A 24383-nucleotide genomic window follows, 5' to 3' on the forward strand; every position below is an offset into this window, starting at 1 on the left:
ATACACGGGCACATCCGTTTTCAAAGCCTTGCAGTGGCACACCAATGGCTTCGCCTCTGCAGAGCCCCGGGTGGAAGGCACGGGGTGGTTTTCAACAGTTTCATTTATTAACTCTATTTCCTTCCATAGCTGCATTGGTAATTTTATAGATGCAGCCCCCAGAAATGTAAGCAAGGTTACAACTGGGCTTAAGCCATTGCACACTGAGGGGCTGAAAGATCTCTGGCCAACACAACTACCTATAACATGGGATTTTTGAGGGGAAACTGAAAGACAGACCTGAAGTGCTGCTTCAAAAACTGACAACTGAAACATAGGAGTAAATGCATGAAAAAGAGGTAGACGTCCCCTAAAGCACATCTCCACCGCAGCTACTGCTAGGGAACTATTTCCACTGCTTCAACACAGAGCATGCTGTGGTCCAAAGCCACACCAAAATGATCATCTCGAGGGTACTTTTCAGTATTACAATGAAACAGTGACTTTTGCCTTGACAAGAGAGGAGGATTATCACCAGGAGGATGGTGTAAACCCCTTGTGCTTCCCCTGCCACCCGCTGAGGCTGACTCATGGGTTCTTCCTGGCTTCACTCCCTGCGCTGCTGGCCCAGCCACTGAATGGCTCTTTCTGGAAACATCACCATTTCCCGCAGGGCTGTGATGTTCCCACTTTCCGAATGTGTCAAAAACAAAAGCACCCACAAGAAAATAGGGAACTGACAGCAGTGTATGCACATCAAGTAACTGCCCTGTCACCCTGCCTTCTCACGCTCTCCCAAACTGGGATTTTCTTCAGTCCTGGATCACTTACTTTGCAAGCAGGAACCGAATGGTAAATTGCCCTTGAATATAAGTGTGTTTAAAACACTTTTTCCCCCCCTCCACAAAAGTAAATGAAGAAGACAAGGTGAGTGGTTTGCCCTAGACAGCAAGCCAGGTACCTGGAACTATTGCAGTGATTGACAAAGAACAGATAAGATACAGTTTATCTGAGCACAGGAGAAATCCCACAACAACAGGCTTGGAGCAACCTGGTCTAACGGAAGGTGTCCCAGCCCATGGCAGGGGGTTGGAACTCGATGAGCTTAAGGTCCTTTCCAGCCCTAACCTATGATTCTGTGATTATAACTAAGCCTCTTGCACATCAGTGTGTGATTTCTATACACTGAAAACCCACAGGCTAACTCAATCAAAGCGGAACTCTCCTCCTCTCTGTTTTCATCAAGCCACCTGCCTCTTTGAGGACTGGCTGTAATTGTGCTGTAATCACTGGGCAGAAGCCCCCCCCCCCCATGCCAACGGGGATATCACCAAGTCCAGACTATGCCATCTCATTCTATCTTTGGGAGAGAAAACCCCAACCCTGCAGAGAATCACTGTGACTTGACTGTGAGAGGAAGCAGGTATCAGCAGATACAGCTGATAACCAGGAGACGGGTTTGGTACGGATGAAAACCAAACCCAAGTTACAAAAATAAGTCAATAAAGGAAGGGCAAAAGAAAAAGGGAAGAAGAACCAGTGGTGCCTCAATTCCTACAGGAAAGAAGCACCACGAATCCAGCATGAAAATCTCCATCTCTGGGTCCCGTTCTGGCTATTGTACAGTGAAACTCTATTATTTCTATGCGCTGCTTGAGTTGGCTTCAAAGACACCCACTAACCTCTTGAAACTTTATCAGAAGTAAGGGCCTCAAAAGCTGCACCATTTGCTGCCTTTCAACCTCCCACCCATCCGATGGATTCATCACCTCGGTGTGTTAATATATTGGTAGTGGAAAGAAACTGTAAAGTTGGGCATGAAGCCCATGAAATATTCATGGAGTAAATAGTAAAAGGAATTGAAACATTTGGAAAGGACTGAAAAGCTTTAGTACTGCAGCTCCCAGGCTGCTTCCACATTTAAACCACACAAGAAGTGAAAACACAAGAGGAAGCAAAAGAATCCTGACTATGATTCATACTGGATAGCTGATAAATATTAGCAACCAGGAATTATTTGAATGCTATGGGCAGCATCACGTATAAATAGTCCATCGCACATATTCTATAGCATAAAGGTTTACCTGCTTGAAATACACAGCTCTTTATTCAAATCCAAATAAGTAAATCCTGGCTTATACTTACTTAATACAGTTGAACACTCAGTAAATGACAGTGCAAAAACCCCAGGATATTCTGATTTTGTGAAAGGGAAATTTCAAGGCAGCAATTTCACGGTACTTTTGTGGGGAGCAAAACGGAGCTGCAAAACGGAGCCATACAGACTGGCTACCCATGTTTAAAGTAGGAATAAACCCAACATGTTCATTCAACAGAGGTTTCAAAAATCAAGTCAGCTAAACTAATGACATGCAATACAATATAATTATTCCTTTCAGAATCAAAAGCATCCTATCTTTTTGGATCATTCATCAAATAAGCACACAAAGGGAAAGCTAGATTATATTCTTTAGTATCCCACAGTTCTTTCCATATTCGTTTAAATGAAGTTTTCCTGATACATCAAAAATCTTTACTTTTGTATTAAAAAACCATTGTACTAGCTATCAATATATTAGATCAAATGGTTACCAAATGAATTAGGTGATCCTATTACCTTGGAACTGCCTATACACCAGTATATTTTCATTGTGCACGTACTTATCAGCCAAAACTCATCTTTGCTTCTCACTGCAAAGTAATGAAGGCTTTGATATTTAGGAAAAAAACAGTTTAGTCATACTCATCATTTCTAAATCGTATCATAGAAATGGAATTTTAATTAAAACACAGATGACTTTTATCCATATTATCATACTTAAATCCAGCACAATTTTGATTTCAGCTTTGAAGGTGAACTGTATCTATGAACATGCATCTACGGAGAAACTCCTTTTTTACTGATTTTGGGAAGTGATACCACTAACAAGTTACTTCCTTTTCCAATTCCCTTATTCTTACGTGTTCAGACCAATCTCATTACTTGTTCTGTTGCTCCTCCAGGAGCCTGCCAAGAAGCAGGGCACTGACAACTACTTGATAATATTTCATCGGAGCCATTTAACAGCACCTTTACCCTCAGCTGAATTTTCAGGTACATGTACATGTACATGTTTCTTTTGACAGCCCTGAGCAAAACAACACAAAGATTGTAGCCGCTGCTGAAGGCAGAGCCCTTGCTCCCCGCTAAGACTCCATTTCCCCTGCAGAGGTCTGTTACCAGGCAGAGCAGCGCTCAGCTGCACCTCCACTGTTCCCCAGCCTCAGATTTTGGTGAAATCATCGAATCCTGTAATGGTTTGTGTTGGAAGGGACCTTAAATCCAGCTCCAACCCCCTGCCACGGGCAGGGACACCTTCCACTAGAGCAGCTTGCTCCAAGCCCCGTCCAACCTGGCCTTGAACACTCGCAGGGCTCTCCTTCCCTACGGCTCTGAAGTTCACAGTAAGATTCAAACCAACCAACCAACCCACCCACAAAACCACCCTGCTGTAAAGCCTGGGTGTCGACAGCCATCACCTGAGAACGTATCATGACTTCATCACACTGTTTATATGGAACATCATCAGCTTTATTTCCCTTCAACCCAACACAGGAATCAGCCATCCCTTTGGAATTTCCCCTCTGACGCAAGCATCACACACTGCTACCACCTAAACAGTACAGGGATACTGAAGGTAGTTGTCTAGGGTTATGAAGGATAAGGACTATATGCAAGTAAAATACATCACAGAACATAACAGCAGAATCAATATCTTAAACAAATAAACAATGAAGCCTTATTTGACTTGAACAACCCCCTCTCCAGGACTGTAATAAGTTAGGATGTAGTTGTAGGAGGGCTTGAAGCGAGAGGAAGGAACTCCAAACAACAGAAATGAGGGTGAATAAGAGATGCTGTGGCAGACCAGTGAGAAGAAGACTGCTCTCAGGTCTTTGAAAAAGGCTTTGCCATTTTTCACCTGACCTAATCTTAGGCACCATTACCCATCTCCTCGAGTCTTGCCTTAGCTGGTATCGTTAGAAAACACAGAACATGCTTAAAGAGTTTAGTTCCTCATGACAAGTTCATCCTGTTCTGTAACTGATAATTTATTTCATATTATTTGTGTCCAGGTCCCATACGTCACATTGAGATCCATAGTGACAGCTCCTGGGCCATGCAGACCTTGCAGCCCAGGCAGAGGGGACATCCTGTGCTGCTCTACCTCTCCCAAAGCTATCCTTGGCATTTCCCTTAGATGGGAAAGGGAAAGTAAAGCACAGAGCACCAGTCATATGGAGCTCAAACACAGAGGTCACCTGGCAAGAACAGAAGCACATCAGCAGGGTCAAAGTCCTGGAAAAACATGCAGGGCTCTGTCACCAGGGGGATCTCGCCACAAGTTCCTTCCCACATCCCCTCCCATCCCGGCTAATCAAGTGACCTCCTTACTTGTTGTTGTTGTTGTTGGTTTTGGCAGCTCGGTTCCATTGGGTGGTAATGCTTGTGCAAACAGAAAGCTAACACAGAGCAGCAGGAGCGAGCAGGAATGTTCCATCCTGGACCTAGGAGAAAGCGAAAGGAAAAGAGGAACGTTCAGGTCAAATCGCTACTATGCTTTTTCCTCGCGTCACAACAAAGCTAAATGAAAAAGCAGTGTTTACTTCAGGTGAGGAAAGGGTTAAAACCTGGTTTACACTCTCCCATTGCCTTATCCCTTAACTTTCAGTTTTGATGTGGAAGGAAAAGGAAAATACCAGTTGCGTGCGCTAAGAGTTCATTCAGAACGTTTTAAATCCAGGAACAGGAAGGCAACACTCAGTTCGAAAACAACAGCAGGGATCGGGCCAAAAAAGCTACTCCACATCTATTAAACACATGAGGACAGAGAGGCAAGGAGCCTGGAAGTCGCTTCCATAGATAAGGAGAAAAATCCTAGAGTATCAGCAGCCAGAACACAGAGAATAAATGTAAACCTTGGGAATAAAAGCAAAATTCATGCATTTTTGGTAGTTTCTGTTGGAATTAATGGGTTATACCTTGTGCAAAGAGCAGGAGCAGTGTGGCTGCAGGGAGGGGAAAGAAGCCCAAAATCCCAGACCCTGCCTTAAGGGTCTAAGGGACTTGGCTCTACATGACCAATCCTACTACAGCGTGTAACTTGGACCAAAAATGCTGGCATTCCAAGTGCCTCAAGACTGAAACAAAGGGGAAAAGCCTTTACCACTGAGCACACCAGCAACAACCACGGAGTTTAAAGCACCTGTAACAAGCACGTTTCAGAGTTTCCTTATCCTTGACCTTCTACAGACAGGACAGATGATGGATGCTTCACAGATACACTCCTTGGGAGAACATATTTACCACAACTATGAGTCTGAGAGCTATAAAACGTTGCAGCAAAGCCTTCCAAACACAAAGAATTGCAGGTTTTGTGAGACTGGAGGATAATTTATATTATTTATATAGAAATAATGTAGAGAAGATTAGAGACAAAATGTGATGAGAATGTGCTGCTGCTTTGAAGACTATAAAGAAGCTCAGGGCAGTTAATAGCTGTAGATCAAGATGCTGGTCTAGAAATACTCTTGTCCCTCTAAATAGAGGTTTTTGTAGAAAAAATATATGTTGTTATTAATGCACCGTACATTTCTCCAGTCCCTAATGAACATATTAATGACAAGAGCCTGCCAATAGCTCTTCTTGCTTGATTTAAGTATACTTTCTCTGGCAGAACACACAAACATCACGTTCCGTATCTCGCAAATGGCAGAACTCATCCAGATGGTGGCTCTACATCCATTGCTAAAATTATAACCATCGTAATACTGCACCACAAAGCTCCCCCGTGCTTCAGTTTAATATGTTTAATGTTACAATTTCCACAGGCTATTAAATAGTGCTGCCTAACTACAGACACACAAAAAAAACCCCAGGAACTTGGCAGTCATTAGAATAACAATTGGAACCATTAGGAAATCCTTTCTTTCAATGTAACATGGGATAATTAATTAGGAAACTCTTCCCTGTGAGGGTGCTGAGGTGCTGGCACAGGGTGCCCAGAGAAGCTGTGGCTGCCCCATCCCTGGCAGTGTTCAAGGTCAGGTTGAACACAGGGGCTTGGAGCAAGCTGCTCCAGTGGAAGATGTCCCTGCCCGTGGCAGGGGTTGGAACTGGATGAGGTTTAAGGTCCCTTCCAACACAAACCAGGCTGGGATTCTGTGATAACCCCACAGAAATAATCCCTGGATAACGACTGCATGAAAAACACTCCAAACAACACTTTTCACATCACCTTTTCACCACTGGCACGTGCGTTACTCAGAAGTGAACCACGTAAAACCACTGTAAGCTTTACCATATATATACATTTATATACACGTGTGTCTTTAGGTACTTTGAACACAGGACCACAATGATATAATTCTTTGAACCAAAACACCACCCTACGATAGACACTGCAGCGTTTTCCATCCTCAAGAAATGACAATTCCACGATAGTCTGTTGGGAACGACAATAAAAAAGGTAAAACGCTTAATAACGACAACTCTCCAGAGAGAACAGGCAGGAAGCAAAGCACTGCAGAACAAGAAAGGACAACTGTGTACTACAAAAGATGCCTCTTGTAGATAAAATCAGAAAGGAAAAGATCCAGGTAGAGAAGACACTGTCCTTATTACACTGCTTTGCTGGAAGGCAACTGCTGCCCTGCCTGGGAAAAGAAATAGGAACTGGTTTCATAACCGTATGGGGATACAATGCACTTTTATCTACTCACATCCTACTACCTCCAGCCTTTATTTCCGGGATATGTGTGGGTAAATGGCTCAGGCACTTAAAGTTTAACTTTATGGACAAGTGAAGTCCATGTAGGGAAGGATTCTTGGCTATTTCTGATTCTCTGAAGCCTTAAAAAGGTGCCAGATCCCTGTGACTATCACAGCTTTAGAAGTCTGCATTGCTACAGACAAATGCTTCTGTGTCCAACAGAGGACTTGATACCACAGCCGAACCCAAAATAATCACTGTAAAATTGCACAGTTCACTCAAATCCTGCCAAGGATTCACTTGAAATCTGATTGCGAACCAAGAAGATCAGCTCAGGAATCAGGGGAGGCCGTGAAGATGCTGCACAGCTCTTCCCATCATCGGGATAGCTGCCACCGCTTCTCGCACAGCCCATGGAGATGCCACAGGGAATGGTCCAGCTTCCCAAAACAGCTTTATTTTCAGGGATTACTGGATTACTACACATGCTTAATGCCTGTTTTGGCTGCAGAATTCGGTCCTCACCTCATCTGACAGCTCAAGAAGAAAACCTGGGATTTAAGGAAATACACTACTAAACCCTTTGCCATGCTGTGTTGGCATTGCTACAGCTGCGTGATGTTTTCCTGTGGAGCCTAAGGCACAAGCTGCTTCAGAGCTGATTCAATAAATACCCATTCCCTGCATCCTCCTAAATAATAAATACAAACCAACAAAACATCCCATCTAATACAGAGGATGGTGGAGGCACTGTTGGGGTTTTTCTCCCCTAGATGTTGGTACGATGCAGCTCAGGCCTGCCCCACGGTTTTAGTGTCTACCAAAAACCCAAATATAAAAGATATGAAAATAAACTAAGAAAAGGGAAGGGGCAAAAGCCACCCCCTCTCCTTGCTCTGAGTTTTCTCCTTTTGCTCTTCCTTCTTTTCACCCATCACCCCCCAAACACAGTTGGTCCTGTTGGAGTCTCAAGCCCAAGTGCCTGTGTTCCCCCTGGTTGCTCCCTACCTGGAGCAGAGAACCCAGCACAGCAGCATTCCCCCTGCATGGGGACCCTGGGCACTGGGAACATCTCTCTGCTCTGGTCAGGCCAGCATCTCACTTGCTCTTTGCTGAAGCTCTGGCATTCCCACCCCATCCCTGCCAACCCACGGCAGCATGCCAGGCAGCACTGAGTTAAACTGGAGTAGCTCTTGCATGACTTTGGTATTGATTAGGACTCACTGCATCATTATGTCATGGCACGAGGTGGGTAAGACAGCATTACTGCAGCTTTTCAAATGAAACTATTCATCTGAACTATGTCTTTACAAAATAACTGGGAAAAGAAACACTCCTTCTCGTTCTGAAGGAACAGGGGGAAAATGGGAACTTGCATAAAGATGAATTCAGGATACATCACTTCGAGATAACTGAGCCCCAGCAAAGCCCTCTGATGATAAGGGCTCACCACCACCATCCACATCTCAGGTGGTGGGCACCAAAGCAGGACCTCAGGCTCCCGTGGGCAGCTCAGCGGGTGAGTACATCCTACCACTCCATGGGAAATCACTTGGAAAGAGCTTTTCCATATTCCTCTTGTTTTCATTAACCACTCAGTCACAGAATCCTGCAATGGTCTGGCTTGGAAGGGACATTAAAGCTCACCCAGCTCCCACCCTTGCCATGGGCAGGGACACCTTCCACTAGAGCAGCTTGCTCCAAGCCCCTGTAGTCCAGCCTGGCCTTGAACACTGCCAGGGATGGGGGAATGATGATTCGCTATCTGGAATTATACACCAAGCCCCAGATCAAATGCCCAGAGGTTTGCTAAAAGTCCCATGTTTTGACCTGCTTTAAAATTTAGGAGCTTTAGAAAAAATGAATATATCCAGTATCTCCCCCTAGTCTTTTCCTGAATCCCTGTAATTCTGACTTAGCTTGCCCTAAAAGCCAGAGGTAAAATAGAAAAGGAATGGAGATACTTGTTGGGAGGCTTGAGTACGTATCCATACAGCCCAGCAAGCAGGGACTTCTCTGTTTGGGAAATATTCCTTGGAATTCATCCATACATTCCTCAGAGGCACGTTAGAAAACACCCAGTGATGAAAAGTCACATTTCAGCATTTTAATGGGACCCTCTGCAGCACATTCATTGTTGGGGCTTCTTTGTACACATAAAGCTAAGCTTGTTTCTGACCTCTTCAGGAAGAGCACGAGAACCTAAGGGATAAACGTCTAACCCTAAAGTCATGTCTAATATTCAACCGCTCACAAAGTTGTGTCTGACACCAATCCCTTGTATATTCTACACAAACACCTGCAATAAAGAGCACTTAAAGGAGACGGAAATTAGATTAAACAATACAAATTAGAATGATCACTTACACATAAGAGATGAAGTGAGGCAAAGCATCAATTAACTGAATAAAATTAACTTCCATTTAGAGTAATCAAGCTTGATAGACTGCCTACGTGCGGAGTCGTTTTGTCTCTCATCAAGGTGGACACGTTATGGCATTTGCTTTCATTTCCATGTAGGAGGAAGTGCGCACACGCAGCACAGAGCATGTGTGTGGTGAACACTTACAGCAGATGGCTGAGAAATGACCATTTTTGAGGTGCCAGAGGCCGGTTTTCCATGTGAGGACACCAGTATTCTGCATGGAACCCACACTGATGGATTATTTAACATCTTTGCTGGTGACATGGGCACTGGGATCGAGCACCCTCAGCAAGTTCCCAATGACACCGAGCTGTGTGGTGCGGTCAACACGCTGGAGGGAAGGGATGGGCTGAGTGGGACACAGTGGGGAGGTGGGACCATGTGAACCTCATAGACTTCGACAAGGCCAAGTGTCGGAGCAATCCCAACACAAACACAGGCTGGGGGAGACTAGATGGAGCAGCCCTGAGGAGACCTCAGAGCAACCCCAGTGCCTAAGGAGGCTACAAGAAACCTGGAGAAGGGCTTTGGACAAGGGTCTGTAGGGCCAGGCCAAGGGGAATGGCTTTAACCTGCCCGAGGGGAGACTGAGATGAGCTCTTAGGCAGAAGCTCTTCCTTGGGAGGGTGCTGAGGCGCTGGCACAGGGTGCCCAGAGAAGCTGTGGCTGCCCCATCCCTGGCAGTGTTGAAGGCCAGGTTGGACACAGGGGCTTGGAGCAAGCTGCTCTAGTGGAAGGGGTCCCTGCCCGTGGCAGGGGCTGGAGCTGGAGGAGCTTTAAGGTCCTTCCCAACACAAACCAGGCTGGGATCCTATAAAGGAAATGTTACCTGTTCAAAAAGGTGATGCTCAGAGACACGCACCTGCACACAGACCAAAATCACCATTTTTGTAACACGGATTTCAGTACTACTGCCCCTGTTTACCCGTCCCTAGCTGTCCTCCTCAGTATCATGAGCAAGCCTCAGAACCCAGTCTAGCATGGCTAAGACTAGTTCAAACCCATTTCAATTAGCAGCGCTGGGATCTCCGGTGAATATAAATCACTGGTTGTCACCAGCAGATTAAGCACAGCATCAGCAATTAGGCTCTGGAAAGGATTAAATGACAGTGTTGACAGTGGGGTTGACATGTCACCATTACAAAGTGACATTTGCCGCATTAAAACTGGTGGGGAATACTTCAATCTCATCCCACAAATGCACCCAAGACTATTGCTCACCAGGATGAGATTCAAAGCAGTTAGGAAGATACGCTCTGTGATAAATGGTGTTAAAAAGAGGATTGCTTTAGTTCGTTTTAAACCAGGAATATCATAAACTGTGACTGCAGCCTTCATTTTGGAAAGCTATACTTTTCCTGCGTATGCATTACATGTATGGCTTATCTGCAGCCCCATGCAAATAACGAGGAACAAAGGGAGGAATTCCTTTTCCATGTTGTGCTGAGCTGCTGTCAATGAAGCAATACAAAAGGCTGTGAAGATTTTGGGACATCATATCTGAAACCACACAGGTCAGACTTGGAACTGGCAGTTTTCATATTACAAAACCCCAAAATCGGGAAAAAGCACCCAAAGACAGAGAAGAAACAACTTCAGAAAGAGATGGGCATGGAAACTGTATTTGCACGCTGCAATAAAACAGTCAGGATGACGAACGGATTCTCTCTCACTGATGTACATTCACTCTCAAACACCTTTAAAAGCACTCTTTTGATGGGCTTTCCGGTTCTGAGCAGCTTTTGAGGTAAAAACAGTCTCACAGATGCACTCATGCACTCGTAGTAGTCGTAATCCACCACCCCTGACTAGCACCGAGACCAGTATTGATTTAAACTGAGGGCAAGCCAGTCCACACCAACCAGGATCAATGAAATACAATTAATCAGGAAGAAGCCAGCAAGTGAATTATAATTAACCAAATACCCCTCCACCTGCTGGTGCAATGACCAACACTATTTGTAGAGGCAGCAGTGTCTTCAGATGTGATGAGTACCATTATGGGTGTCTATCAAGCCCGGACTGCTATAACCAGGAGCTAGAGTTCCAAAGGCAATGCATAGAATCACAGAACAGTTAGGGTTGGAAAGGACCTTAAGATCATCCAATTCCAACCCCCCTGCCATGGGCAGGGACACCTCACACTAAACCATGGCACCCAAGGCTCTGTCCAACCTGGCATGAAGGACTCTTTCACAACTTTCCTATCCACTGTAAAGTGTTTAAATATTCCAGGAAAATTAGACAAAATTCCTGTAGTTCCTTCCATTATCACCCCCACAGACATAAATATTGTCTTTAATCAAAAAAAAAATCCCCTAATGACATGTTTTTAAAAGATTCATACCTGTTATGGCATGAACTGAGGCTTTAATCATTAAGGAGGGCGTCGAAATAACTCCTATCTAAAGCTAAGGGTAAAGCCCCATGATTTCAGTGTCATTATTGAAATAAGTCATGTTTTATTCAGGTGCTTACACAACTGTGAGAGGATTAATTCTAAATATAACCAATACAGCTGTACAGTGCTTAATAATGTGGTGGGGCAAAAAGGACCTTCTTTGCAAAAGGTCCTTGTCCACCCACCGCGGCCATTTCCTACGCATGGGCTTAGTCAACTCTACCTACTCATTTCCTTTTCCTGACACGGTAGTCTGAAGTGTGCACCCAGATCTTCAGTTCTTCACCCTCCCTCAGCTCTGTATTCCGATATCCCAAGTCCTTCACATTTTATCTTATTTTATATGTAATTCATTTTTCCTGTTTAAAGTCAGCTCCTTCTGTCCCACCTGGAAAGACATTTGAGCTTCCTAAGCTTAAAGATGGGCTTCTTCCTTTAGTCATCTCTTCTACAGGCTCATTAACAGCAGTGATTCTTTCAGCTGCTCCGAACGCATCACTCCTAAACCTCAGCCGTTCTTATTCCTCTCTTCCCGATTTAATCAGCCCAACGTCCTGATGCCCTAGGTAAGAGCCTCGCCACCCCAAAACACAGAGGAAACCTCAGTTCACTGCCTCATAGGCTGACGCACCATGACATGGGAAGGATCAGGCAGGTCCTAAGTTATCCCCTGAAGGCAACATCTTCAGCTCACCCAGTGCAGCTGCTTGCTCCTGCTTCAGACTTCGCAACTGCTCTGTGTCTGCATGCTGTCCCCTCCACAATGTTTCCCTAATTAGCCACGATTGCTTTGAATGCCGTTAATGCAGCACTTCCCATGCAAGCCAAGCTGTTAACAGACACAATACATCATACCCAACAGGCTGCTGTGAAGGCCACACACCTGCACTCTTAAGGGTAGAGCTCTTCTAATTAATAGCTGCTCTCAAAGCATCGATTCCATCACATCCCTCTTTTCCTAACAGAGAAAACACCACCTCTTTGAGACAGGGGCAAAACCCCACTGCAACATGTACAGGTTCTGCTGGGATCCATCACGCATGTTACACTGGGAAAAAGCCTGTCCTGACAGGACAAGTCACTCTCTGCGCTTCTTTCCAACAGTTTCCAGCACTGGAATTTAATTGTTTCAGTATTTTTTTCCTGGAAAAGGAGTTAAACAGAGGAACCTCCAGCTCCTCCTCAGCTGCTTCCCAGAGGGGACTCTGGGAATGCCTCTGCTCACTCACACAACATCTCCTGACCCTGCAAGCCCCCAGACATCACTCCAGCATGTTCTCACCAGAGAATTTCACATAGGTTTGAAAATCACAGAACCCCAGCCTGGTTTGGGTTGGAAGGCACCCTAAAGCTCCTCCAGTTCCAACCCCTGCCACGGGCAGGGACACCTTCCACTAGAGCAGCTTGCTCCAAGCCCCTGTGTCCAACCTGGCCTTGAACACTGCCAGGGATGGAGCATTCACAGCTTCTCTGGGCAACCCATTCCAGTGCCTCACCACCCTCACAGGAAAGAATTTCCTCCTTATATCCAATCTAAACTTCCCCTGTTTAAGTTTTAACCCGTTACCCCTTGTCCTGTCACTACAGTCCCTAATGAAGAGTCCCTCCCCAGCATCCCTATAGGCCCCCTTCAGATACTGGAAGGCTGCTCTGAGGTCTCCACGCAGCCTTCTCTTCTCCAGGCTGAACAGCCCCAACTTTCTCAGCCTGTCTTCATACAGGAGGTGCTCCAGTCCCCTGAACATCCTCATGGCCTCCTCTGGCCTTCCTTCAACAGTTCCATGTCCTTATACTGGGGACACCAGAACCGCACACAGTTAAACAGTTAATAAAGCATTCTGTATTGCACTTAGCAGTACTATGACCCAGTCACGCAATGTTATATATAGAAAAGCTGATAGTCAGTGAGAAGCCAGCCCTCGCCAGCACAGGATGAACATTTTTTGATGAACATTTGACTAACCCCAGCTTTGGGATAGTTCAAAGAAGAGTCAATCTCATTCAAAGACAGTGTGGGAGAAAAGGCCTCATTTTTGGCAGAAGAGGTCGATAAATTGCCTGGGCTCTCACTGTTAACCTCAGCTTGCCCTGTTGGTCCCCTTCCCGAGTCACCAGAAATTCTAGATCAGAGGCTAAATCCTAAAGGACACTTTCAAGTTTAGAGGCAGATAATGAGCACAGACCAAACTGCACCCAAGACAGTGAGTTACAGCTTGAAAGTGAAATGCCCTGGGCCACTCTGTCGAAGCACGAGCTGTAATACAGGGCCAATGGAGGGGGGGGCATCAGTGGCAGGACCCTGGTGCTGAGTCAGCAGGAAGCCAACACTCCAGCATGGAGCAGTGCACAGAATGGAAGAGATTGTGACTCCTGCCCATTGGTGCCACAACCACACACCCCACATGCCCCAACACACCCCACCATGGCCACAGTCCCCAGGGATGTTTACACCAGCCCCAGCACGAAGTGCTGCCCAACACCCAGGTGGAGATCAAGCCATGGAATTAATGTCATGAGAATAAGCACAAAATGTTGTTATAGTGAAAATGAAAGAAAAAAAAAACCATTGGATTATTCTAAAAGTACACGTTGTCTACCAGAAGTTCTATGCCACAGCCATTTCACGTCCACATGTTTCTCACTGCATAAATATTCACTGTCCATCCTTCTTGGCCTCATTTGAGATAAAGAAAGATCTCTGCAGCAAGGCTTTATTTTGCATTGCTTACTAATTTACCTGCAAGCTCACCAAAGGAGTGAGTTCATTCACACGGCAACAGGGAGAAGGAAAAAGAGCCTCATCAAACTTGGATTTTCAGGGCACTGAGCAAGCTATTCAACACTGGCCGTCTGCAAAGTGCCAGGACTTCACTATGGAATATTACAGGAACAAACATGGGGCGGTTTTAAATCTCATTATCAGCTTCTTTAATACGAAACAACTGCTACTCACAACCCAACTGAACTACGTTTTACTAAACTCATCCAGAGAACCTTTCCAGCAAACACAGACATTTGCATTTCCATTTCAGCAAGTTGCCAGCATCCTCCTCTCTCAATAGGCCCGTGCTGGAGCCCGAAGTCACAAATTAGGGTCACCTTTCCCCGTGTGCTGTCAGCAAATCAATCTGTGAAGCCTTTCAACCTGGGCTCATACATATATTAGGCAGCCTGCCATTGATTTGCAGGAGAAACCCTTAAGCAGTGGAGTGAAACACCAATAAAATCTTACAATTAATTTGAGAAGTTGCCTTTTGTTCCATCCCAGTGGCCCTTTTATTCTTCAGTTGCAGAAAACATATCATCATACAGATGCTCCCCCATAATAGAGCTACATGAATATTTTAAATAGCTGATTGAAAACGAAAAACTAATTATATATGATGGAAAATATATACAGAAGAATTATATACTGCATAATGGGTAGATTAAAGGCTTGTGTTTCAGCAGCAAAGTATTTTGCTTTGGAGGAGAGAAGGGAAGGAAGGGAAAACACAAAAGCACAAGTGCGTGCCCTGTCTACGGATTCAGACACAGCAGAAAAGAACATGACATCTGGATGTTTGAGAACTCGTTTCTGATACATCGAGAAGGTTTAATGTAGAAAGGAAGGTATATCCACTATGAGGGTGCTGAGGCGCTGGCACAGGGTGCCCAGAGAAGCTGTGGCTGCCCCATCCCTGGCAGTGTTCAAGGCCAGGTTGGACACAGGGGCTTGGAGCAAGCTGCTCTAGTGGAAGGTGTCCCTGTCCATGGCAGGGGTTGGAGCTGGAGGAGCTTTAAGGTCCCTTCCAACACAAACCAGGCTGGCATTCAATTAAGTAATGCCTTAAGAGACCTCATTCCCTATGGCCCCCACCCCAGGCCTTCCCCTTTCTTTAAGCACAGAGTATTTTCTATCACCACGCTCAACCCTCTTCTCAACTCCTCTTATGACCTACGTCCATCCTCCGACTTGTCCAGCATGGACCCACCATCCACATCATGAGCTGGAAACAGCAGTGACTGCCACCGAGCCACGGTCTGTCCCAGGAAACACCCCTCTGTGGTGGTGCTTGGATCCAGCGTCCTCATGCTGAAGCAGCTGCATCCAAACCCTGACAACAGCATGAACCAGAGTCCTTCAAAATACATGAGAGCAACACGGTGTCACTTTGAAGATTATATTTAAAGCTAAAGCAACAGGAGTCCTTGATGTTCAAACTAAGCCACACACCACAGGAGGTGAGGAGGGGGCCACGCTCACTCCATACATCCCAAGGGCTCACAGAAAGCAGTATCTTCAGCACAGCATGAAGTTTACAACAGGCATAAACCCACACTTTGTAGGCTTATTTCCCTCTGCAGCTTCCACTTTGGAAGTGTGTGTGTGAGTGTCTATATATATATATATATATGTACATCAGAACTGGATGAACTTTAAGGCCCCTTCCAACTCAAGCCATTATGATTCAATGTGCATGTGTGCATATATATATATATAATTTTTTAAGTAGAAGCATTAAAACTTTAACTCCTAGAAGTTACCCCATACTATTCATCCTTCATACAATCTATGTAGGTACTCTCCTGAGACATCAGTCACAGCAGAACAGCAAAAATCAAAGGTTAATGAAGCAGATGGCCACGTGCTACTGCTGACACCCCACACCTTCTACCCCAAAAGCACTTCCCACTGACCAGCCAAGCTACTCAGCTAATTAAATGCGTAAGAAACAATTAGAAACCTAATGAAGCAAGCCCTGCCAGATGCTGAACTTACGCCCCAGATGATTTCATGTTAACACCTGCCTTGTGGCTGGGGTATTGTAATAACAGCGTGCGGAAACGCGTGCAGAGATTCGAGGGTAACATCTGGTTTTGTATTAGTTGCTCGCTGAGCATTCATTGAAAGCCTGATACTCCAATTATTTATCTGAAAGACATCGCTGCCTCAGGGACAGATGTCAGCTTTCTGCTCTCCCAGCTCCCCTACACTAAGAACTAAAGCAACAGCAGGCCCTGCGTTACATACATGTTGTAGCATCTGCCACCAGCGTTGGGGGTTTCTCTTTGCCTGTGACATTCACTAAGTTAGCAGATATATTTACTTGATACAACTACATTTATACAGTTATTAATTTATGAATTAACAGCAGCAGCTTCAATTCAAAATAAGGCTTTGGGACATGAAAAGTACCCAATTTTCTCATCCATTATTAAGTTCTAGGCCTGCTAATAAGCCATTCATCTCAAAAGCAGATCGTTACCAATGCAAATTTCAAGGCATAGTAAAGCTCTTTACAGCCTCGAGGCTCAAGAAATAAATAGCAACTGCATTTACTATTAAACTATCAAGCCTCTGAATTATTAGAAAGGTAAAAATCCAAGCCCGCAGTGTGGTTTGTGCAGGCAGCTCTCAGAGCCCATGTTGAACCCCAGGGATGCAGGTACTCAAGCCTGCCCACATGGGCAGCATCCCTGGGATGCCGGGTGCCTGCATCCCTGGGACTCCCCACACATCCCAATAAGGGCTGCAGGAGGGCAGAGACTGCCACCCCAGGCACAGCTCCAGCATCACCACGAACCACGCTGAAAGCGTTAACACATGCCCTTCTTCTGCACAGAGAAAATCAAATCCCTCCTGAAAAACCTATCTGCAACTTTTCATGCACAGCACAGGATTGAGGTTTCTTGGCAGGGGGGAGAAGATTTTCCTTTGCTCAAGACTGGAAAAGAAGAATTAGTATCATAAAAAGAGGAACAACAAATTTAACCCCAATAGGAAACTGCTGATGCAGGCTGGAAAATCCACCAGAAAGAAACATGACATTAGTAACAAGCTCCCTAACACCCTGCGCTCTGCAGCAGCTGGGGGAGGTTAAACACAGCAAGAACTCCTACCTCCTCCTGTAAAACTGCCTCTGGCAGTAAAACACTGATCATGAGGGTAATTCACCACCAAAAACATCTCTAAAGGGGGTTAAATGAGTCACTCGGATGATTCTACTCAAGTGATCATGCTATTAGGCAGAAGCTCTTCCTTGGGAGGGTGCTGAGGCGCTGGCACAGGGTGCCCAGAGAAGCTGTGGCTGCCCCATCCCTGGCAGTGTTCAAGGCCAGGTTGGACACAGGGGCTTGGAGCAAGCTGCTCTAGTGGAAGGGGTCCCTGCCTGTGGCAGGGGTTGGAGCTGGAGGAGCTTTAAGGTCCCTTCCAACCCAAACCAGGCTGGGATTCTGGGATTCTATTGTAAGAAAGCACCAAACTAACAGATGATCTCTGTACAGGCAGCAAGTGAAAAGCTTTCCTGATAATAAGGAGGAAGGGGTGAGATTTTTTAGTTCTGTATATAAAGGATAATTCATTTTGGCAGCTTCCTAAAACAGATTTTTTTTAATTTTCATTTTTTTATTTATAGAATCATAGAATAGTTTGGGTTGGAAGAGACCTTAAGATCATCCAGTTCCAACACCCCTGCCATGGGCAGGGACACCTCACACTAAACCATCTCACCCAAGGCTCTGTCCAACCTGGCCTTGAACACTGCCAGGGATGGAGCATTCACAACCTCCCTGGGCAACCCATTCCAGTGCCTCACCACCCTCACAGTAAGGAATTTCCTCCTTCTATACAATCTAAACTTCCCCTCTTTCAGTTTTAACCCGTTACCCCTTGTCCTGTCACTACAGTCCCTAATGAAGAGTCCCTCCCCAGCATCCCTGTAGGCCCCCTTTCAGACACTGGAAGCTGCTCTGAGGTCTCCATGCAGCTTCTCTTCTCCAGGCTGAACAGCCCCAACTTCCTCAGCCTGTCTTCATACAGGAGGTGCTCCAGCCCCTGATCATCCTCGTGGCCTCCTCTGGACTTGTTCCAACAGTTCCATGTCCTTTTTATGCTGAGGACACCAGAACTGCACACAATGCTCCAGGTGAGGTATCACAAGAGCAGAGTAAAGGGGCAGGATCACCTCCTTGGACCTGCTGGTCACGCTCCTTTTGATGCAGCCCAGGATACGGTTGCTTTCTGGGCTGTGAAATATAGAATTAACGTAAGAAAAAGGAGCAAGAACCTGGATATTTGTCACAGCGCCTCAACTAGAAAGATCCAATGCATTCGTCACTAGGGAAAAACATCTTTCCTGTTCTCTAGCTGAGCCCAGATTATATCTTGACTTCTTCTACATGTATATAAACATCACTAGGAAAGGAAAACTAATCCCCCCAGGTATAAATATACTGAGATTCCTCATGAAGCTTTGCCAGGGAGGAGCAAACAGTGCTTGCTTCTGTCGTCCTTGGGCTCTCAAAGCCTTCTTCCATGTATCACAGGTCTCCTCCTACAAAGACATTTCACTCTATGCACACAGCACCTTGTTTTCCTTCTCCCCTCTCTATTGTACAACTGGCACTACCCTTGTAGTAAAGTCTTTACCAGCGGAATAACCCATCCCATTTGGAATGAATTGGATTGACCAGCTTAGCCAGTGACACAGTGTGGGCTATATTCAACTGACTTAAATCACTCACCCTTTCTCCATAGATTACAATGTACCTGCAGTGCACTGGAATTAAACATGTTGAGTATTTTCTTGCGTTATCTAATTGGCTTTAAAACACTCTTGAATGAACTAACATACATATGCAAGTATAGCTATTCACCCTAAGCTTTTCACCCTACTAGCAAAGTCTCCTTGCAATGGGACCAAGAAATAACATAGCTGGGAGTAGGCAAGGCACTAAGAGAATAATACGTAAGATTTGGGTCTAGAAACATCCTGCACTGTTACCTATCTTTTCTCCTATATATACTGATTACTAAGGCATACAGACACTCTTTAGCATAAGCTGCATGACACAGGCAGTAAGCTTTAAAGACAAAAAATACATTAAGCTTAAAAAAAGATAAAGCTTTGCACAAGTTTTTCTTTTCATCACCAGTTAAGCTTAAAAATCAAGCTGTAGATTTGTATGCACTTAAAAATAATGCTAAATATCACCTTCAAATCACACAACAGCTGAGCATCACTGCAGATAAATGATTCTGAAATCAAAGATACAGAGACCTGGGGTAAAAATCTACCATGGAAGATGGTCTCTGATGGTTGCACTGATAACAGACACACAGCTGCATGATCTCTTGATACCTGCACCACTGGAGATGTCCTTTCCCTGTGCCGATATCACCCTCCATTCATCATCCTCACCTCCCTTTTACAGCCCTGCAAATTGATGGATTCACGTTCATTCCTTGAGGCAGTGACATTCATATTGCAAAGCCAGGCTCCTGATGAGCTATAAAAGACCATTTGTCACCCCTTCAAATGATAGCTGGGAGCGTGGGCTCTTCTCCACAGCCGCCACTGCAGCCAACGCGGGTGACTCGGGGGTTAATTCAGATGTATAACGTGCTCTCATGCAAGGCCGTTCTGCTCAGTCCCAATGAGATGCTGGATTGAGCCTTAACTTGGAGATCAACAGTGAGAATTTGACAAAAGTAAGTTAATAAAAGAAGATAAAAAGCCCGTAGCACCCCAACAAACCAGTTCACCATCTCCCTTGTTCTTGGGGTTCGGGCCCCACTTTGGAACCTAATCTACATAGAAGTACCATAAAGGAGAATGATGAAATGTCCAGTATATGGAGTGAAAGCAAAACAGTGAGAAACATGTTAAAAGAACATCAAAAGGAGATTAATAAAAATGGAAACAAATATTACTGCTGACAGTGTTCCCTAGTGTCAAGACCCGCTCCCAAAGAGGACAGGAGTGGGTCCTTCTCCCCATCTCTTCAGGAGCAGGTCTTGACACCTACTGCCCCACTGACTTAACTGCTCTTACCTCTTCAATCCCCTCTGTTCTTCCCAGTCTGGACCCTTCTCCTCCCCAAGCCCCCCTGTAAACCTTCAGGTCCTGATCCACCTCCCCAGCCGCTCGCCGCTGCCAAACCTCCAGCCCTGTGAAGCAGCAGTGTTCTCAGAAACCAGGCTGCCAGTCCCAGGTTCTTCTAATAGAGGAAACAGCTCAAAACAAAAGTGAAGGTTTCCAGGTTTTCTGTTTCATTCACCACCAAGCACGCTTTTGATTTGGCTGAGGAACAGTTGCTGTAATGATGGTCAGAAGCTGCTCTAACACTTTAAGATTGCCTTCTTTTTCCTATTAAAATCACTACATTCCTGTATGTATATCCGATGCGGAGATAAGCCAGACATCCCTTTCTTTTTCTGTAGCCAAGGAGTAAGTGAAGCAGTAGCTTGTTGAGTTATCTGACAGCACTTTCACTTCCATGCCGAGTACCCTGCTGAGGAAGCTGGTGTTGCACATCTGCTCTCAGCAGAGGTACAGCAATCCTGTTCAAAGACTAGCTGGGGGGGGGAAGAGGGAATTTATCTTCAGAATAAACACTGTGGTGGTGTTGCCATTACTCTGCTAGATGGCACTAGAAGCAGGACGGCAGCATCAAACCAATGAAACACATCCAGAATTGCGTTTAAAGTGAGGACCTAAGCATGTTTAAGGTGCTATCAAAATAACCAGTGCTCATCCAGACCTATTTTCCTAGTCATTCAAAATAGCTGGTATACAGCGATGCTTTTGTGCTGCTGGTCCTTGCTTATGGTTACTCCTACTTCATAGGCAGAAGTAACTATACAGTTACTCCTGGCCTCATAGATAAGAAACACAGAGTACTCTTGGTGTTTATTTCCACCCAAAATACATCCTTAAAGGATGGTAGAAGTGCTGCAAATTGGTATTTATTGGTCAGTTAGGTCTTGTGTAGCTTCCTTGTGAACAGGAGCACAAAAGCATTGGTCTGTACCAGCTTTGATGCTTTGACCCTGGACACCGAGCATCTTAAGTGAAGACTTGAAAGCCTAAAACTCTCTTAATTAGAAAAATCATTTACATTCTCAACTGTGATTCAAAAATACACAGCCAAACTCGGAGAAATCCATGCGCCTTCTATAATTAACTTGCCCTAAAGCTGTGCACTTCAGGCAGAAAACTTAAGGCTGAAGCTTTTATGCATCAAGAAGCACAGAGATAATTCTTCCTCTATAAATTCTGCCTAACACTGGATGGCTTCTAATGTGTTTCCCCTGAATGATAATATATATTGCATTACTGGAATACTATTAAACTTTCCTTTCCCCCCTCTCTGGAAAATCATTATCACCATCTGAGCATCCCAACTGTCCGTAAGAACAGCCTTAGGCTCTGATCAGCAAGAACTTAACCACTTAGCAATTAGAATCATAGAATCATAGAATAGTTAGGGTTGGAAAGCACCTTAAGATCATCCAGTTCCAATCCCCCTGCCATGGGCAGGGACACCTCACACTAAACCATCTCACCCAAGGCTCTGTCCAACCTGGTCCTGAACACTGCCAGGGATGGAGCATTCACAGCCTCCCTGGGCAACCCATTCCAGTGCCTCACCACCCTCACAGGAAAGAATTTCCTCCTTATATCCAATCTAAACTTCCCCTGCTTCAGTTTTAACCCGTTACCCCTTGTCCTGTCACTACAGTCCCTAATGAAGAGTCCCTCCCCAGCATCCCTATAGGCCCCCTTCAGATACTGGAAGGCTGCTCTGAGGTCTCCATGCAGCCTTCTCTTCTCCAGGCTGAACAGCCCCAACTTTCTCAGCCTGTCTTCATACAGGAGGTGCTCCAGCCCCTGATCATCCTCGTGGCCTCCTCTGGACTTGTTCCAACAGTTCCAATTAACTGGAAATAAAGCTGAGTAGTAAAACACATGCTATACAGTGCGCTGTACTTATGCCCAAATGAGGGCTGTGACTCCTGGTATCTGTGAGCAGTTCTCAGTATTTCCAGTGCAAAGTAAAAGTACAAGTAAACTCCTACCACTACAGAGTGAAAATGCTCCCCAAGTTCATGACTTCTCATGCACGTCCACAGAAAGTGTTCCTTAAATAAGGGCTGATAGCTGCACTATTTCCCCTTTTCCCTCTTGAAGTGACATGGCAAAACTAAAACCCTTCTCCATACATGGGCAATCAGTTTCTGCCTCACACAGTGCTCTGCTCCTTCCCACTCAATTCACTCTTCAAGGTAACAGACTGGTTTGGGTTGGAAGGGGCCTTAAAGCTCATCCAGTTCCAGCCCCTGCCACGGGCAGGGACACCTTCCACTAGAGCAGCTTGCTCCAAGCCCCTGTGTCCAACCTGCCCTTAAAATCTCTCCATCTTCATCCTTGGTACGTGGAAAATTCTTCGCAGGCAGCACAGTTTGCTGCAATTATCATTTGATTTGATTTGATTTTCATCTTCACAAATAACAACATCTACAGCCCTGCCCTGTGCATCAAGGGCTCAGGGAAGAAGCTGGGCTATACAGAATGCACAGCCGACAGTCTCATTGGTTTGTGCTGTCATTTAGCAGAAGGAACAAAGCCTTTGTGAATGCTCCCACCATTGCTCTGTCCCCTCCTCTCCAGCCTCCCCTGCTCCTCCAAAGCACAAGCCAGCAGCCGTGGGGCTCTCCAGGGAAAGGTAGGTTACAGAAGGGTACTGCTCATGCCAGAGACAGCGGCTGGCAGGCAGCGACAAGCGAGTTCAAGTGGAAGAAATGCAGAATACACACCAGGCAGCACATCTGCAGGCTCTGTAGCGCAGTGAAGATACCGCTTACAAATGTAATAACATCAGGAAAAACAGAAATCACTGTTCGTAGCACAGGAGAACTATTGACAGCCTCTCACCAGTAAAGAAAAGCATGTTTCTGTACCTGGTGCTTCTGAGCCTTCAAGAAATCTGAACTTTTACAGACAGAAAATCATCTCCTTTGAAATATTCATATAAAACATTTAACAAAAACATAACCAACCAACGAATGGTTTGTGCTGGAAGGGACCTTAAAGCTCCTCCAGCTCCAACTCCTGCCACGGGCAGGGACACCTTCCACTAGAGCAGCTTGCTCCAAGCCCCTGTGTCCAACCTGGCCTTGAACACTGCCAGGGATGGGGCAGCCACAGCTTCTCTGGGCACCCTGTGCCAGCACCTCAGCACCCTCACAGGGAAGAGCTTCTGCCTAAGAGCTCATCTCAGTCTCCCCTCTGGCAGGCTAAAGCCATTCATGCTCAATTCACATTACTAATACATGAACATCCAAACCAATGATAAATTGTAAGATTATTTAAGAAACTGTGTACCAAACACAGAATAATGCAAGAAAAGCCCATCCTAATTTACTGGGTCCTGTAACCTTAAAGATCTTCAAACCCCTACTGATGTAGACGACTAAGATTAAAATCGCTGTTATTTAAAAGCCTCCTTTAATGGAACAGTTCTCAGATAAACACGGATTTAGGTCAGTGGCTTCCCCGCCTCCTCCAAAAACTGTGCTACTTACCCAGAGCACAGGAATCTCTGCAGCGGAGCTGCTGCGTCTTGGGAGAAAATCATTAGATCAGGCAGCCGAGGGCATGGAATTTATTTGATTCTCATGGCTTCACTAAATTATTCCATCATGATTTGTCTTTCTTTAATGGCACCTAAATACAAACAGGAACCTTCACTACAGAAATAGGTTTTCTGGTCAACTCTGGTATTTACTGTGAACTAATAATACCGCCCCGAGATTCTTCTTGAAAACCTTAAGGAAAACAATCCATGTTACTCACTGCTGCTTAAAGCAACAGATTTAGGCCACAAATACTGTGTTTGTGGGATGTGACTGGGTGCCAGAGACCTCCCAGCTACCAAGTACCACCGTACACTGCTTTAGCAAGGACAGGCTATCTTCTCATAGATATGCAAGAGAACTGTGCAACCTTCACAAGGCTTATATTGTCTGAATATTCAGAAAAGAGCACGCTTCATCCAGTTT

General features: G+C 45.3%; 1 protein-coding gene across 2 annotated transcripts in view; it reads right to left on the reverse strand.

The window, feature by feature from the left end:
• PTPRE (protein tyrosine phosphatase receptor type E) overlaps positions 1-24383 on the reverse strand; it is a 93207-nt gene that overhangs the window by 26990 nt on the left and 41834 nt on the right. The window contains exon 2 of one of the 2 annotated variants that reach the window (XM_057408685.1): positions 4415-4527. In XM_057408685.1, the coding sequence (XP_057264668.1) occupies positions 4415-4520 (106 nt within the window). In that variant the 5' untranslated portion in view covers positions 4521-4527. Of the gene's footprint in view, positions 1-4406; positions 4528-24383 lie in introns of both variants that reach the window. The other variant, XM_057408686.1, reaches the window with a different exon arrangement.

This window comes from Pezoporus wallicus, unplaced genomic scaffold (assembly GCF_028554395.1).
Source record: "Pezoporus wallicus isolate ANWC-B61680 ecotype Strahan unplaced genomic scaffold, APGP_CSIRO_Pwel_v1 contig_13954, whole genome shotgun sequence".
Classification (NCBI taxonomy): Eukaryota; Metazoa; Chordata; class Aves; order Psittaciformes; family Psittacidae; genus Pezoporus; species Pezoporus wallicus.